Source organism: Chenopodium quinoa, unplaced genomic scaffold (genome assembly GCF_001683475.1).
Source record: "Chenopodium quinoa cultivar QQ74 unplaced genomic scaffold, ASM168347v1, whole genome shotgun sequence".
NCBI lineage: Eukaryota > Viridiplantae > Streptophyta > Magnoliopsida > Caryophyllales > Amaranthaceae > Chenopodium > Chenopodium quinoa.
The window spans coordinates 6,722,989-6,741,571 of record NW_018743574.1 but is presented as its reverse complement, the minus strand read 5'-3'; the positions used below and the strand labels follow the sequence as shown (position 1 = coordinate 6,741,571).

The window sequence follows — 18,583 nt, the reverse complement described above, 5'->3', positions numbered from 1 at the left end:
AAAGTGATGTCTGCGTCACCCTAAAGGGTTATAGCTTGAGAATTTTGGACAAAGTTTAATCATGTATACAGATGGTTGACTCAAACATGACCTAGCTAGCCATAACTTTTTTGAAAAAAATTATTGTTTGGTATTTGCTTGCACTAATGTCTTCCATTAAGGTATGAAATTACACCTACACATAGAGGGTAGAAAATAATAAGGGCCATTGGTTTTTGCTAGTTTTTTTTATAAGGAATACACTCCTATTAATCCTATCTGGTTATGATCAACATCTTTTCCACATTCTCCTCACCATCTAGGGTAAACCGGAGGATAATTTGCCTAAAGTATACTCGAGTGTAAAATGAAAACTACATCTTTTTAACTCTTCACTTATATGTCGCATAAAATATGTGATGCGGTTCCAAGGCATCAATATTGTTATTATAATTATTTTTATTGTTATTTTTAGTTTATTATTAGATGACCGAATTTACTAGGATATTTTTGTTAGTTTAATTCGGTTAGTATAAGATAAGCTTAACTTTAAAGATCATATTTGCAAAATATTATCTTTACAAGTTAGAGTTAGTTTCCTAGTTAGATTAGAATTTGTTTACCGATTTTTAGGCTAATTATTTAGCTTATAAATATGTGATGGTGTTTAACGAAAAGTATGATTGATTGATTTGAAATTTATAAAATTTATAAATTTGTAGATGAGACTCAAGAATTTATTTATATAATGAGTATACATGTTGAGGTTTGAAGCGTTTACTAAGGTGATTTTTTGTGTATTAATAAATTCTTGGTTTACTTAAAAGTACATGTTGAGCTTTATAATGCGTTCAACAATGTACGGCAAATTAAACCTCTAAAATATCAAGCTCACCTCGCTTTATAAGATGGAGTGCTCTATAAAGGCTTCTTGGTTTACCAAAGAAATCTGAGAAAATTTCGGGGGGACCATGAATAAGGAATGTAGTTTTAGTTTTGCTCATAAGCAATTATAGCATTACTTATGTTACTTCTTGGAGAGCTATAAATTTACTTATTTTGCCTACTAGAAATAGGATTAAAATACAGGAGTAACCTGTAACGACCTGAACTAAACCGACAAGATCGAGTCTAAAAAGAATTCATATTGATTCACAAAATTCAAATCATCATATTAAGAAATCAAATTAGCCAATCAACAAAGAGATTTAACTCCATATATCATGAGTGTTATGATGACTCCCATATGCAAAGACGCAAAGTGACAATTGACAAGAGAAGAGCAGCTTCATTTCCACCTTTAATTTTCTTCCAATCACTAATCACAGGTCACTAATATGACAAAACCATATTTAATAAGAAATTTCCCAAAAGTTACCAAATATAAGGTTCCAAGTACAACTGGGATTGTCTCGAGAAAATACGGCTGCCTGCCATACACAATTAGTAAAGGGATTAAAGTCTAAGTAAGAGGAAGGGGCTAAATGTGTGTGGTTTACTTTATGTTAATTTACTTTTGTATGTAATCAAAGCCAAAGTATACTTTTCAGCTTCTTTAGGCTATATCTAGCGATCTTAGATCTAAGTTAATCAGTTCTAATCATGCCATCTGTCTAAACAACGCGCAATTGGTTCACATCGTGGGGGTAGTCTTTGAGATTAGGAATAAAAAGCATGATTAAGGGAGAATGTTTCTCACTAATCAAATATAAGCCTGAGTTAAACAGCAAAATCTATGTAGACTAACGACAAAACTTAAGCTGACAGCCATAAAAATATAATGTGATGTCCTGCACTCCTGCATGTCCATGTATCTGGGAGAAGAAAAAAATATGTTTTCTGAGACTTGAATTAGAGCTCTATTGATATACTAGTAGTCTGACTTGATACTTCTACAAAGGGGAAAATGTTTGGCTAGCCCGGAGCGGATGAGCCTGACTAAGCCTGCTAATCACGCAAAAAAAGGTTGCTAACCCTCCGGTGTAAACGAATCAGTCCTCTGCAGAGACATGGAGAAGATATCAGCTGCAAATTTCTGAATTCTGAGTTTACCTCGTCTTTTTTTCCTTTGCTGTGCTGTTAAACTTACCTTCAGTTTAAACTAATTCTAGATCACAGCTACTTGCAGAGTTAAAACTAATACGTGAAAGAAAGAATGCACCTTGAGTCCCTAACCAAGGCTTAAAACTTTAGCAGAGGTGGCACTTGGTCAAGATTTGGGACTAAAGTCACAAAAGAATAAGAAATTAAGCATGAAAATGATCAGCAAAGAACTTAAGAGAATACTGTACTAGACTAATAATCTTGATCATTTCAAAATAATATGATGTCCCTGGATTTGAACAGAAAAGGCTTGAACATCTAATTATCTTCCAAATACCTAAATCCCTTGATCGTAGTCTGAAAAAGAAACAAACACCTGGAGTAGCGAATACACTGAGTTGCAAGTCAAAACTTAGCAAAAAACGCTAAAAACCCAAAAGCAGCAAAAAGGGCACATCTAATGCAAAGCTCTGCAGCTCAACTTTCTACAAAATACTAAAAACTAAATGCTAAGTACATAGCTGCCTCAGTGACGATTCCTTGCTGAATAGAATTGAAAAGCTACAGCAAGTGTGGAGTGATCAATCCTGAGATCTCGAGGAATCCCACACGTTCCTTTCCAGCAAATATTTTCTTCAGCTTCTCATCACATATGATGACTTTCTTGTCATTGGGATCCTAAACACGATATAAAACTTCATGTTATTGAAATACACATACAGCAGGAAACACTATTACTGCTAATTGGAGATTCAATACATAAGATAACCAGCAAGCTTTTAGCTGCATAAGCATCTTAGCAGTTAGGACTGGCACAGATCACAAGCAGCCAAACATGTAAGGCATAAGCATCTTAGTACTACTACTGCTTTTCTTCATACTAATCTAGTAATTTTACCAAAAGAGCCTTTACTATAATCGAACCACTCTAACAATCACCTCTCCCTCGTCACTCTATGACACCGAACCATAACTATTTCAAGATATGCGACAAAAAATTATCAAGATAATGTATGGATTATTACATCTGAATGGATGCAGGGTGCACATATAAACAGAACTACAGAAGCCTCCCTTGTTTAGCCTGATACGGACATCTCCACTCATATAATGTACAAAGTATGACTTTATAACCAGCATTTAGATTCACTGTTTTATGTTGATAAGATTTTCATGTGCAATATATAAACCCTCTTATCATTGAATCGCAACTCTTTCTCTTCAAACCAAACATACTCTCCTACAAGAAATTCCATATCAAGTAATTCGACATTACGAATCCCAACAATCCATAATCCATACTAATAAAATGACTCAAACAGATGCGATTAAATGAGGCTATTGTTTGTAGCTTTGTCTTATCCTTTATTAGTCGAATTTGATAGCATCAAAATACAAACATATACTTAGTGCATAACAATAAAATTCACCATCCAAACATGTAAACACGGGAAATTTAAAACAGTTGGTCTTGTATGGACCCGGTCTACAATAAATTATTGTAGACCCAAAATTTGACACTTTCAAATAATATAATCACATTCTGGATGATATAATCACTTTTTTAGATGATATAATTATATTTTTGTGAGTCATATTTTGATCTCATATTAAACCATAATGATTAATGAGATTATATAATTATGTTTAGGATGATAAAATTTAAAAATCATCTTTTGAATGATGTAATTTACTATTTGATACTTTTTATAATGATAAATTCACTTTTTGAGTGATACATTTACATAATAGTTTCAAGATGATATAATCACTTTTGTAATAATATAATCACATTTCGTATGATATAATCACATTTCGTATGGTATACTAGAAGGTTGGGTCTACGATAAGTTATTGTAGACCGGGTCTATTCTAGTCTTAATAAATTTAAAATATACTTAACATTTTAAGCTTGATTCTGATAACCTCCTTGGTAAGAGTATTAAGCTATACCTCTAAAATCTTAATCCCAAACATATTATAAGTAGTTTGCATTTAGCATGTGATAAAACAAAAACATAACTCAGCCGTGCTTTGTTCACCTACTTCCAATTAAGTTCAGATAAGTTAAAGATAAGGGTTAAGTAGTAAACAAGGGCGTGTAATTTACAACTAAAATAAGTTCAGTTCAGTTCAAGTTAGTTCGGGTAATTCAGTTAATTACAAATAAGGGTATTAACCAGCACCATAATTACTAAAATTGCGCAAAAAATTACACAGAAAAATTGATTAATTAAAAAATAATAATCTGAGAGAAAGAGATGACCTGAAGATTATTGGCTTTGATGTGTGCCCAGATAACCTTAAGAGCTTGAGTTCTAGAAATTTCCGGAGCACCCACAAATTCTTGAAGAGCAGGAGTAATTGGTCTTGGCTTCATTATTCCTCTCGGCTTCCTTGTTGTTGACGGAGTCGTAGCACACGCCGAAATTCCTCCTAATTTCCGGCTGATTCCGACCGGAAAACACACCGCCGTCGACGGAGTATTCACCGGAAAACCACCAAAAAACGACGATTTCTTCCCCTCTAAAACCACCGCCCTCATTCCACACCCAATTGTTCCTGCCATTTTTGCTATTTTCTCTCTCTTCTTTGCTGTGTGTTTCCTAGAGTGCGCTCTTTTGCTTCAATTCCTTGGATAACGTTTTTTATTTTTATTTTTTCAAAACGAATTTTAGGGGGTGTCTTTGTCTTTTGATTTTCTGTCCGTTGATTTTTCTGCATTATATCCTGACCCTTGGTATGATTCGTTGGATTTTATTTTAAATGGGCTTTTTGAATGGTTTATTTGATATTTGGGCATTGGGCCAACCTTTTTTTTTTATCTGGACTTGTGAGTTTATCAACTTGTATGTACATAATTTGGGATGGGACAAAAGGCCTAATTGTCCAGTGGAGAAATATACTACCTTTTAAAATCTGTGCTCTACGTATTATTAAAGCCGCTCTAAAAAATACATGAATTGAAATATGCTTAATAATTAGATTATTAGATCATGTACTCGAGAACACAATTTCTAGAGGTAAGAGTAGTACTATATATATGTGTAATGATTCTAGTGGGCCTTTCGACAAATGTATGGAAGAATATAGAAGATCCAAATGTAGATTTAATCGTAGACATCAAAATATCAAACAATTGGTTCAACAATGCAACAAAAATCGTGTCATGGAATATGGATGTATACATAGTGTATTGAAGATAAATTATAAAGCAAATGTACTTGACTTGGATAAATCAAGAGAAAATAAGTTAAAAATTAATAGCTTTTTGGGACACATAGACATTAGTAACAGTGGCGGACCCAGGATTTTCCGACTGGTGAGTCACAATCGATAATCAAATATGTTAAAAAAAATTTTTTACCAAACAACCAAATAATAGTACTAAAAAATACATCCAAATATTCAAACAGTACAAAATACAACCAAATGTTCATATAATACTACAAAAGACAACTAAATAGTAATGCAAACTTATTAAAATAGTTCTCGACGAGTTTTCATGTTTTGATATCGATTCATGATATCTTCCATGCTAACATTCAAAAACAAATCATTCTCCAAATAAGTAATTAAACAATCATTCAACATTTGATCTCCCATGCTATTTCGTAGTTTGTCTTTCACTTGCTTCATGCCAGAAAATACTCTTTCCACACTTGCCGTTGCGACAGGAAGAAGCAACACCAATTTCAAAAGTAAATAGACCCTATCATGAGTTTCAGACAATCCCGTTTCAACCAATTTGATTGAAAGATCACTAAGACCCTTCAAATTCCAAAACCTTTCATCTCCTCTAACAGAACAAATGTAACTATCAAGTGTATGACCAAAGACTATCAATTCTGAACTTGGAAATTCATTAGGATAGAATTTTGCAAGCTTAATCAATTTTTCCTTATCAAACTTAGAAAAACGATCCACAGGACTCAAACAAGACATACACACAAGTAGTTCTTTAGTTATTTCGGGAAATCGATTTTCAAGTTCTTGCAATTGAAGATCAATGACACCAAAAAAAACTTCAACTCGAAAATGATGTAGATTGGACACTTGTGGGCATTTACCTCTAAACAACCTCCTCCCGGGAACAACATATTTAGCCTCCATATCTGGAACTGCAATGTCATAGTCACCAATAAAAGAAATTACCTTTTCCATATGAGAATCCCATCCTTCATCTCTCATTTTTTGCAAATTAGTCTTGGTTACATTAACCATGGCCATTGCATTCACAATGTCTTGATCGTGCTTTTGTAAGGCCACATTCAAAGCATTTGTTATCGCAAATATACTAACCATCAAGTGTGCCACGAACACAAAATCAAAGGACATCAGAAGATTTGTAAGTGTTTGAGCTCTATTAGAATCTATTGTATCAGATACTTTTGCAATATCCTCAAGAGAACCAAGGATTACAGGGAATAAATCAAGTACATTCAAGATTGTCTTGAAGTGAGATCCCCAACGAGTATCACAAGGTCTACCTAATCCACGTTCTTGATTTAAACCTGAACCCGTTTCAAGTTCACCTAGAGACAATGCATCCACCACTCTTTGAGCTTGATTTTCACGAAGAAACTCTTTCCTTTTTGGTGAACCCCCCACAAAATTCAAGAGAGGTGCAAGTACATCAACAAATAACCAAGCACAATCTGAATTCTTTTTAGCAAGTGCAACTTGAGTTAATTGAAGTTGGTGAGCAAAGTAGTGGACAAAATAAGCTTCTTTACACTCATTCTCTATAAGAGTCCTAAGGCCATTAATAGAACCTTGCATATTACTTGCCCCATCATAACCCTGACCCCGTACTTGAGAGAAAGACAAAGAATGCTCCATTAATAAGGATTCAATAGCAGTTTTGAGAGTCAAAGAAGCAGTGTTTACAACATGCACAATACCAAGTAAACGCTCACACACTTCTCCCTTTCTATTAACATATCTCAAACAAAGAGCCAATTGTTCCTTGTCAGAAACATCAGCGGACTCATCAGCAAGGATAGAAAATAAACCACCATCAATATCTTCAAGCATTGCTTTAGTGGTCTCTTTTGCACATGCATTTATGATATCTTTTTGGACTTTAGGAGAAGTAAGTTGACAATTACTAGGAGCATTTTTGAAAACAACTTTAGAATATTCAGGATTACCTTTGGAAATAAGGGATAAAAGTGAAAGAAAGTTACCTCTTCTTAAGGAACTTTCTTTTTCATCATGACCACGGAAAGGCAACCCTTGGAGTAAAAGCCATTGGATAGATTCAATTGAAGCTTCAAGTCGCGTCCTATATGCATTTGTACTCTCAGCGGTTTGTTTTGTTAAGGCTTGTGTGATGCTTGAATTTTGTTTCTTGAACAAATCCATAGCTAAAACAGCATTATTATGTGCACTCAAGTGTTTACCGACATGTTTTCTTATTAAATCCGATCGATTCCATGATTTGAAACCATCACTAACAAAAGCATCACCTCCAAAGGCATTTTCATCCTTGAATAGATAACAAGGGAAACAATAGGCAGCATCCTTTTCCACACTATACTCAAGCCAAGTCCAAGTATCAAACCACTTAGCACAAAAGCGACGATTTTTGCCAAAAATAGAAGTTTGAGGAAATGTAAAGTCTTTGGGCTGACAAGGCTTTCTTTGAATGTAAATTCTTCTCACTAAATCTCTATCATCTTTATGAAATTGACTCATTTTTCTCCTCTTTCCTGGATCTTGTGGAAGATTAGCAAATTCATGTTCACTTAATCTTTCTCCAAAGATTGGGGCATTAGGAGAACATTGGCCTTGTTCATTTTGAGGGGAATTTTGAGTTGAATAATGAGATGGAGATGAAAGTTGCTCACTTTGTTGAGGTGGAGTTATAGTTTGTTCATTTTGTGTTGGATGTGGAAGAGAAGTTGGAGTAGGATTTTTTTTAGCAAAGAAGCTAGTAATGTTTTGCATTTCATTTGGAGTATGTTTTCTCTTCATTCTGAAATTTGAATAAATATTGAACTAAATCAAGCAATATTCCCCAGAAAAATTATTTGAATAAATATTCAACTAAATGGTCTAAATCAAGCAATTCATAATGGACACCAGTCAGACAAGGGAGCTAGATCAAACGCAGCCAGATATAAAAAGAATCAAGTAATAGACTCTGTGCATCAAATATATATCTAAAATCAAGGGATCTCATAAGAGACTTTGACCCAAAGATCAACAGAAAAGATATCCAAATTTGACAAGCCAAATACTTTACATAACATGTGTAACAGTGTAAGCACCTTTTAATGGGAAATAAATAATCAAATGTCTACATACTTAAGGATGGGAAGCACAATAAGCGGAGTGAATCATTAGATGATTAATTAGCACAATTCTATTCAAAATGACAATCAAATAAAGAAGCAGGAACATTAAAGTATTTGAATACCAAGTTTCATACCCTAATTTGCAGCCAATGACCTGTTTTTCTAAGATATCAAATATTTTTCTAATTATGATTGACTAAAAAAAGAATATTGGATGATGCCTAAAATAATCGAAAACCAATTGAACAAATAAAGACAAAAAAATCGAAAACAAATCAATCAAATAAACCCCAAAACAATCGAAAGCCAATCGACCAAATAAAGTCAAAAAATCGAAAACAAATCGATCAAATAAACCCCAAAATAATCGAAAACCAATCGACCAAATAAAGCCAAAAAATCGAAAACAAATAATGATCAAATAAACCCCAATAAAAACGAAGCGATTTTGCTGAAATACACCCACAAAGATTGAACCAAAAAAATTCGAATACACATTGAACATGTCGAAAACAACAGGAACATATATGCAAAAATCCACGACAATCAAACCCAAAAATTTGAAACTAAATCAAGAGAGAGAAACAAGATCGAACCTGATAAATGTGACGATGGGAAAGTCATCTTCCACAACCTCGGACGCGAAGTCACGAACAGAAGAATGGAGATGAGGCGATTAACAATGGAGGCGATTAGGCGGAGAAGGAGAAGTCACGACTCACGATTCACGAAGAGAAGAATGGAGGCGATTAGGCGGAGAAGGAGAAGCCAGAGCACGAAGAGGCTAGGGCTTGAAAGCCTTGAAGTCTCCTGTAACTGATTTTAATTTTTTTTTTTTTTTTTTTTTTTTTTTTTTTTTTAAATAACTTAAAATTTTTTTTTGGGCCTGGTGAGTCACTTGACCCACCAGGTCTAAGCCCAAGTCCGCCACTGATTAGTAAGCCAAGTTTAGCACAAAGAAGACATGCTTTTAAGTTAAGATCCATTGTATAGTAATATTATGTTTGTGCATGGTACTTTATATTCCATCCAATAGCTTTATTTTCTTCATTCCAAAGTTCTCTTCAGCCTACAAGCCTCTCTTACTTCACCCTGAAGTCTAAAGATTAATGAGCTAAATGATAGGCTAACACCTCATCAACCTTTTTATATAAAGTAAGCTATTGAAGCGTGATTGTATATATATTTTCGCATGCACTAAAGTTTATGCATATATTTTTTATGTGTTCATTTAGCAAAGATTGGGTTCGAATTTTCATCTTATCCAATCATGTTATTACAGGATTTCAGCATACATCATTATCATGGTTACTTAATCACACTGTTTTTTTTTTTTTTCATTCAACGAATGATTTATACTTTTTTTACTTTCTTCGTATGTTTGACGCAAGGGTTAGTCTACAATAATATATTTCTTAAGAATAAAGCATATTGACTATCTTCACTTTGATTAGCATAAAATAAAATAAATTTTCAATTTTCAATTACGGGCATATTCACTTCAGCTTAATTTCAATTCAATTTCATTCATTTTAGCTCCAATCAGTTCAATTCAGCTCAATTCGATAAATATAAACATATAAACATATATGCCCTATGGATGTATATAACTATAATTTGTGGCACTCCATATGAGATATAGCTAGCTACTCCAATTATCGAGTTTAATTTCATAAGAATCATAACGATAACTTATAAATTATTCAAATTTAGCACACTTGTTTATAATTTTTTAAAAATAAGAGCAAAATTCAATGTTATTACATAGTTTTAAAATTCCTTAGACAGGACTTGAGTAGATAAGGACAATGTGTATTCTCTTCATTCATTTTTTTTTTTTTTTACCTTTCCATTCCATAATAGTCATCCTAAGTCTTAACTAATCTAAACTTATTACAGTGTAATTATAAATTTAATTTTGTTTAAAGTTATTTGTAATATATTCTCCATCAATACTTACATCATTTGAAGGCACTAAAATAATACTCGTAATACTACCTCCGTTACATATTATTTGCAACGATTTGATATAGAGTAGAGAGCAAAAATGTCTAATCGTTGCAAATAATATGTAACGGAACATCATTTATGTTTATGTAAGAAAATGTAATATAAATGAATTTGGTCATTATTCCAATTAAACTAACGCACATAACATGTGATGATGGTACAGGAGCCTAATATAATTTCTAAAACGTTAGGCAACGGTTATATAAATACTTTATTATATACATATATAGGCAGCGCGACACAATAAGGTTGAAAGAGATTGAGCAACTACAAGACAATGCCCCCACAAAAGGCTCACCTTAGCTTTAAGGTCAGTACATTGCTAGCTACTCGTAGTTTACTACTGCTTCGGTCTTTAAGTGCTTCAACTCAAAGAACGTAAATCCAAATAAGCTACCGTAATAGCTAGCAGCTCAATTGCCAGCCGTTAACTAAATACAAAAGGTTATTATGTGTGCAATTTGATTTGACGTTTAAACAGCTGTCCGCTCTTATTAATCACCAGCTTGGCTCCAGCTTTGCGTACCTTGACCCACTCTAACAATAATCAATTAACTCATCACTAATTATACAAATTAGCCAATTATAATCATAGCTTCCTGATTAATTCATCGTACTACATTTTTTTTTTCTCTTCTAATCTTTTTATTACTTTCTCCGTTTCTTTTTAGTTGACACGTTTTTATAGTCACGTTTGCTAACGCACAACTTCAACCATTCATATTCTTTAATTACAAATAAGCCAAAACTATGGAATTTGATATTTTGAAAATATATATCATGACGAATCTAACAAGATCCCACATAACCTGACTTTACTCAGCGCAGTACTGCAGCCTCTATTCCACTCATTTATTAGATGTAGGGAAAAAATAACCATTTTATTTTTTTCCCTCTCAAGTAATCTCTAATAACAAGAGTGCATTAATTTAACTTAAAATACATTGAATTTGCAATGGGTAATGATTTTTACATTAGCCTCTTCGAATTTGATAAGAATCATACGAATCTATTATGTGTAGAATCAATAAAACCACTTTTCATCCTTAAAAAAAAAAAAAAAAAAAAAACACTTTTTTTATATTTCGTTCAAATTGTATAAAATGACTGAGCCTATTTCGTGTGTCACCCGACTTCATCCGATTCGTGTTCATATTCATTAGATCTCGGAATATTGTTCGCTAATTGATTATGTAAGTAATTCAAATAAACAAAGGTATAAATTTCTGGAAATTAGGTGTGGAAGAAGGTGGAAAAGAAAGCAGGCAAAATGTCGTGAAGATGATTTTAGCTTAGAAGGGTATTTATGGTATTTAAGAGGGGTGTATAGTAGTAACTAGAGGTTGCGTTTAGCAATCATGTATATTTTTCATTATGATAAACCACAAAACACGGTCAAAGGGGAGTGTGAATAGTGCTAAAGTCAAAACGTGTCAACTAAAAAAAACGAAGGTAGTATGTATTACTTTGTTTTTTTACTGGTAAGGAGGACCATAATTAGACCTCAACTCTCACAATTTTTTTTAGTTCAGTATATATGGACCAGGTATTTGGGAGTACAAAGGAGCGTAAGAGAATCCCTACCCTCACCTGATAGGACTCGAAACCCAAACCTCTAATAAGAACCTTACCAAATGAGTCAACACTTTATTGGTACTATATGTTATTTGCTTCATTTTTTAACATATTTAACTTTGATTTTTGACACTATTTTTTAAATTTCACTCTAATAGCAGTTCGTGCATAAATAATTATATTCATAATATTTTATTAATAGATGTAGTGATGTTAATCGTTAAATTTTTATAGTGAAACAAAAAATAAAGTAGTACTCCGTAATAATTAACTGTTAAAGAATTTTCAAAAACAAGAGTATAATTTGATGAATCACATATATCTAGTAGTGATCGAAAAAATCTGTTTGAAGTATGGACCTTAGGAGTCGTTTGGTTGAATCATTTGGAAAAGGTTACAATGGAGTTATAACCCATTTCATTTATTTTTTGATTTGATTGAGTTTTTTAATAATGGAATTTTATATTCAATTGGTTCTATCTCTACCCTCTACCTTCTACGCCCGAAATCTCATTACTCACCTTTCTCCTTAAAATTTACAATTCATTTTATAAATGAAGCGTGAAATCCATTTAAAAAATAATGAAATAAAAAACCTAGAGAGGTTACGGAGTAGAACGTAATCACACCGTAATAGAAATTCTTTTCAAGAACATTCCGTTGGATTAGGAAGATTATACTCTTTGAGATTAATTATTCCTCGTATATTACTACTCCGGAAAACTCCATCATAGTGTCTTACAGTATTATTAATGTACTTTGTCATCAAATACCTTCATAGTACTAGTACAAAATTGGAATAATGATGGAGAAGCTTCGATTACAATAAAATAATTTGATAATCCAAACTCAAAGATCTCACCACCAAATCTCTTGATACTTTGACCTGGAAAAGAAGCAAGTCCGCCGAATTCCAGGCAAGTTATAGACGCGGCGACGTCCATTTCAGTCTTCCCCCCTCCGCCACACAACAAATATTGTACAATAAAGACCTCACTATCCTTATTCGAGTATTATCTGTTTATCACATGCATCTCAACCACAATTAAGTAGCCTATAATTCATTATGTCATATGTATGAGAAAAAAAAAAGGTATTTGAAATTGGATTCGAAAATTAGGAAATTAGAAGCTGAGCTGAATCGAAGTGAAATGAATATTTTCTAAGAGAAGGAAATTAGTAGCTGAACTGAATTGAAATGAATATTTTCTAAGAGAAGGAAATTAGTAGCTGAACTGAACTAAAATAAACTAAACTAAACAGAAAATAACGTATGAGAATAGGCCTTTAGTTTCAATTCCAATTGCTCTATTTGTCTCTTAATGTTTAAGCCACTTTACTTTTTAAGTTGTTTCTTTTAAATTTACTCCATACTATAGATTGCAAAAGATTGTAATCCGAAGATACCGAGATTGCAATACTTTTCTCATAAATTAACTCTCATCAATCAAAAATCAAAAAACAAACATTACGGATGATATACAAAGGAACAGGGGAAGTATACCCGTTTTGGTCACGGAGGAAGTATTAAAATTAAAGCCCTAATCACACACTCCGACCACTTTGGTGACCGACACTATCACAGCCTATATTCTCTTGTTTCTTTCTTTCTCGCGCGTGGGCCCTCCTTCCATCTCTATTTTCCTCATTTTTAATTTTGTTTTAGAAAATCATACTCCTCTTTACCTCCCAAAGCAAACGGCTATTTATTCTCTCTTCTCCTTCCACCTTTCTCACCACTCTCTCTCTCTCTCCTCTCCCCTTCAACAATGGCTCTCATTAAAAACATCTCCTCTCTCGCATTACTATTATTGATTGTATCTCACGCCACCGCCCAATCTCCCGCCTCTTCCCCCTCTAAATCCCCGGCTCCAGCCGCCGATGCCCCCACCAAAGCCGCCAATTCTCCAACCAAAGCCGCCGATTCACCTACACCAGCTGCTCCAGCTCCTTCCAAGCCCAAATCACCGGCTCCAGAAAAAGCTCCAGCTGCAGCTCCAGTAATCTCAGAAACTCCATCCGAAGCTCCATCTCCAGCCGCTAAAACCCCGGCTAAAGCGCCAGCCAAAGCACCGGCTAAGGCACCAGCCAAAGCACCGGCTAAGGCACCAGCCAAAGCACCGGCTAAAGCGCCAGCCAAAGCACCGGCTAAAGCGCCAGCCAAGGCACCGGCTAAAGCGCCTGAGAGTTCGCCGCCAGCTCCACCACCAGAGGCGCCGGCTCCGGTTCCAGAGGCGGCTCCACCAACTACTGTGGAAGCTCCGGCTCCGGCACCTGAGAAGCATCACGCTCCACCTCCGTACCACTGTAAATTCAAGAATAAGAAGCATTGTAAGAAGCATCACGCCGCAACACCGGCTCCGGCTCCAGCTGAGCTTCTAAGCCCACCTGCGCCGCCAACTGAGGCTCCTGGACCTAACGGCGGCTTTGACGATTACGGTCCTGGTCCTTCTGAGGATGATACTTCGGTAAGTACTCCACTCCATTTTACTTGACTATTAAGCATTCACTTTTCTTTTGTTTTTAGTTGTGCTTTTTATTTATCATTGAGTATGAATTAATCACTTATATTAAAACTAATTTATCATTAATTGAAATATTTACAGTATTACTCAGCTTGCTAATGATCACAATTTCAATGAATTAAGTATATCATAAATTGGAGCAACTTTTTCGGTACATTCTTAAATAATGTCAATTGACAATTATAGGTGATATCGTGATTCATATATGCCCAAGACAATTCATGTAATGCCACAATAGGAATAATAGTGGAGAAAGCTGGTGTCCATTTATGGGAAAAAGCTTATAATTCTAATTTTCACCACTCACTTTTTCAATTAAAGAGAAAAATAAATAAGTTGTTAAAATTATCTTCAAAATTTCATATCCTTACATGTGTAAAGAAAGATGCCCCAGCCCAATATAAAATGTCCATCATATAAAATGTTACTCACACATTCACAATTGTGTGCCACAAAAATTAACTGGATAAATAGGTAATAATCATTTTATACATGTGATTATTTTTGTTTCTATTAAATGACTGTTAAAAAAAAATGAATAATAAAATTATCAAATTATGCAACCATTTAATACAAATGTCAACTTGATCTATAATTCACCGTTGAATTACTACATCCGTTAATTATTATGTGCAACAAAGAAATATTTTATGTCTTACAAATAATACCCCTTTGTTGTACATAGTAGTTAACAGAGGTAATATAAAGTCTCTATATGAGTAATAGTTGGTAGGCTATTAGCGTGTCAAATATATAGCCGTTAGAACTGAACCACTACAAATACTACATACCTTTAATTTATACTTTTGTTTATTATCACATCAAATCATTCATTAATGAGCTTGAATGATTTTTAGCTGAAAATTTTATTAGAGTATCAAGTATGTTTAGGGTTTTGAGTTTTCCTGATCATTTTGAGAGTTAGGTTCAATAGCGAATATGGAGTTGAGCTCAATTTGGACAATGTACTTAATTATACAATAACATTGATTGTGTGGAGTATCCGCGTGTGATGTAGTACTCTCACTATATGACAATAGCAAATTGATGATTTCAAAACCTAATAATTCAATGTGAAATACTAGAGTACAAGTTAAACTTATGTACAAATCCCTAAAAATCTAAAATGTTGTGTTGGAATGAAAAAAAAGTCAATGAATACACCAAATTAATTACTGATTTTGTCAAACAAGTAGCTAATTCTTTAATTTATGGCAATATTTTAATCATGTGTTTTATAGTTAATTAATTACTAATGTTGTTTTAAATCCAAAATTGGCAGAGTGGAGAGATCACATGGGCAACTAAATTGGTGGTCAGCTTAGCATTCGGATGCGCTGCTATGCTTCTTTTTTAAAGTTTTCTAAATATAGATTAGTTTCTTCTTTCTCTCACTCGATCTCTGATTCTCTTCTTTATTTTTTGGTGTTGATGAATTTTTTATTCATTTACAAGCTCATGTCCAACTAATATCACGGGATCATAATTAGACAAATTGAGCTATATACATTGATTGTACTATTACTTTATTTATTATTGAGCTTATATTATACAATTCCATTCTATTCTATTTATTCAGATCTACCTAATCCCCATCCCCATGTTGTCAATTTTGTTCATTTCTCAAAGGAATGGTTCTGGAATTCAATTTTCTCTTTATTTTTTTAGATTTGTAAATTTTCAATAGTTGTTTCGCAGATTAATTATATTTAGCCCGATCCAAAGTTAACTATCGCATTGATACTGTGAATTGCGACCTATCCATTAACTCTTGAACAAAAATCGGCAGTAATTATATCATTAAGCTAAGGAAATCAACTACTTAAGTACAACCGTAACTAGAAAAATCTAATGATCACATGTGCCGCTTCATTAGACTCCATAAACATGTGACAAAAGAAAACAATATCAAAGCAATTACCAAAAGTTAGAACATCTTTGATGGTGATATATTTTTAAAAAATTGTCATTTTACTTCCGATTAATCTTGTTCACAACTTCCATGCAACAACTAAAGAGTAAAGATATCATGTCGAATTGGGTTCTCACGTTAAGCCCATTATCGATAACCTTAGCTCTCTCTAGTCACACATTCACATTTTTGCTCCCAAGCTATCATTATGGTAACGAAAACAAGACCTAAGCCTTATTTTATTATTCAACTGATTATGTTTTGCAAAATGCACTGTTAGTAGACACCATCCAATCTGTCATATTAACCTTTGTTAGTTAAAAACTTAAAATGTCGGGTGGTGATACACAATATTTGTAAAGGTTGTTGTATACGCCCAGATACAAAGTACATTTGAATATACGTTTTTCTATTCAATGACTCTTTATGATTTTTTTTTTTTTTTTGAAGGATCAATGACTCTTTATGATGATTAAAGGATGATTATTGCTTATTTAATTATCAAATGAGCAAAAATTAACTTTGAATGCATCTTATATTTATAGTCCTGCAAAAATTAATCATCTTGCGGGTATAAACATAGAATTTCACATTTTTTTTCAATTATATTTATACGTCTTTCTATTCAATGGCTCTTTAAGGGGAAAAAAAAATCTCCTTCAAATTATGCTCCTTTTCATCATTTGTATAGATGAACACTTCTTTCGTTCATTTGTTGTTGCAACATTTTGATCTTAAGCTTGCTAACACATAATTTATGCATTGAGAGATTTGAGGCTAATCCAACAAATTACATATCAGGGTTTTTATTTGTTTTTTTTTTTTTTTTTTGTTTTTTTTTTTTCAAATATCTAATTTGTATAAATGAAAGATCAAAATTGGCTGAATTTTACATTACAGAATATAATGCTTCAAAGCCTTCAATAATAATGAATGTAGGACGTGCTGCGTATGTACAACCTTCAATATTGGACAATTTTTTACTTTTTTAGACCCGAAAATAAAAATTGCCGAGATGCTTCCCATGGGCCCTAATGCACCCCGGGAGTCCATTTGGATGGGTAAAAGTGTAAAACAATCCAATATACCTTCAAACTATCAATTTACCCGTTTACAACTTCCACCGATTTCATAGGCTACCACGACATTTATGGCAACATATAATGATCATATATGGTTTAAGACGACATTATATGATTCCCGTAGTGTATTAGGGTCTATAGGTAGCTTCAGATTTGCCAATTTTTTGACATTTTTTTATCTGGAAAAAAAATTGTCAAGAAGCTACCTATAGACCCTAATACACTACGGGAGTCTAATTAGGTGGGTGAAACCATCCAATTTACCAGTTTTCGTACACGCCACTTGTATTGACTATAAGCTTTCACGGGGCCTTTCTGTAGCCCAATTATGGTTGTATATGGGTCCAAACAACATCATATGACCTCAGGATGCATCTCGTAAAATTCCGTGAATTTCAAACACCAGGTCCGGACACCTACTAAATTGCTCCGATTTCGTGTATAATCCTTCAATTTTGGACAATTTTTCAGACCCGGAAATAAATAATGTCGAGATGCTTCACATGGACCCTAATACAACCCGTGAGTCCATTTGGGTGGGTAAAACCATCCACTATACCTTCTAACTGTCAATTTACCCCTTTAGAACTTGCACCGATTTCATAAACTCAAAGCTACCACGAACATTTATGGAAACATATAATGATCATATATGGTTTCAAACAACATTATATGACCCTGGAATGTATCCCTTGGTATATCGAGAATTTTCGACACCAGATCCCGAAACCTCTAAAATTGGCCAAAAAGCGTGTATTTATAACCTTCAATTTTGCCTATTTTTTTACTTTTTCTGACCCGAAATTTTTTTTGCCGAGAAGCTACCTATAAACCCTAATACACTATGGGAGTCCAATTGGGTGGGTGAAACCATCCAATTTTCCTTTAAGCATCCAATTTACAAGTTTCCGTACACGCCACTTGTATTGGCTATATGCTTTCACGGGGCCTTTATGTAGCCGACTTATGGTTGTATATGGGTCCAAACAACATAATGTGACCTCGAAAGGCATCACGTAAAATTCCGTGAATTTCTGACACCTTGTCCGGATACCTACTAAATTGCTCCGATTTCGTGTATTTTTGGACAATTTTTCACTTTTTTAGACCCGGCAATAAAATTTACCGATATGATTTCCATGGACCCTAATACAT

At 33.7% G+C, this 18,583-nt stretch overlaps 3 protein-coding genes across 3 annotated transcripts; 1 reads left to right on the top strand and 2 right to left on the bottom strand.

The window, feature by feature from the left end:
- Positions 1–2,253: 2,253 nt before the first annotated feature.
- LOC110682382 (upstream activation factor subunit UAF30-like) lies at positions 2,254–4,676 on the bottom strand. Its single transcript, XM_021858714.1, has 2 exons — positions 4,289–4,676; positions 2,254–2,700 (listed from the first exon to the last, which is right to left on the bottom strand). Exons 1-2 carry the CDS (start codon positions 4,589–4,591, stop codon positions 2,584–2,586), a joined length of 420 nt encoding a protein of 139 aa, XP_021714406.1. The 5' UTR covers positions 4,592–4,676; the 3' UTR covers positions 2,254–2,583.
- A 754-nt stretch (positions 4,677–5,430) lies between these two features.
- Positions 5,431–8,001, bottom strand: LOC110682592 (zinc finger MYM-type protein 1-like). Its single transcript, XM_021858947.1, has 2 exons — positions 5,604–8,001; positions 5,431–5,468 (listed from the first exon to the last, which is right to left on the bottom strand). Exons 1-2 carry the CDS (start codon positions 7,999–8,001, stop codon positions 5,431–5,433), a joined length of 2,436 nt encoding a protein of 811 aa, XP_021714639.1.
- A 5,539-nt stretch (positions 8,002–13,540) lies between these two features.
- Positions 13,541–16,008, top strand: LOC110682381 (skin secretory protein xP2-like). The gene is made up of 2 exons (XM_021858713.1): positions 13,541–14,377; positions 15,717–16,008. The coding sequence occupies exons 1-2, from the start codon at positions 13,679–13,681 to the stop codon at positions 15,789–15,791; spliced, it is 774 nt and encodes a 257-aa protein (XP_021714405.1). The 5' UTR covers positions 13,541–13,678; the 3' UTR covers positions 15,792–16,008.
- Positions 16,009–18,583: the final 2,575 nt, after the last annotated feature.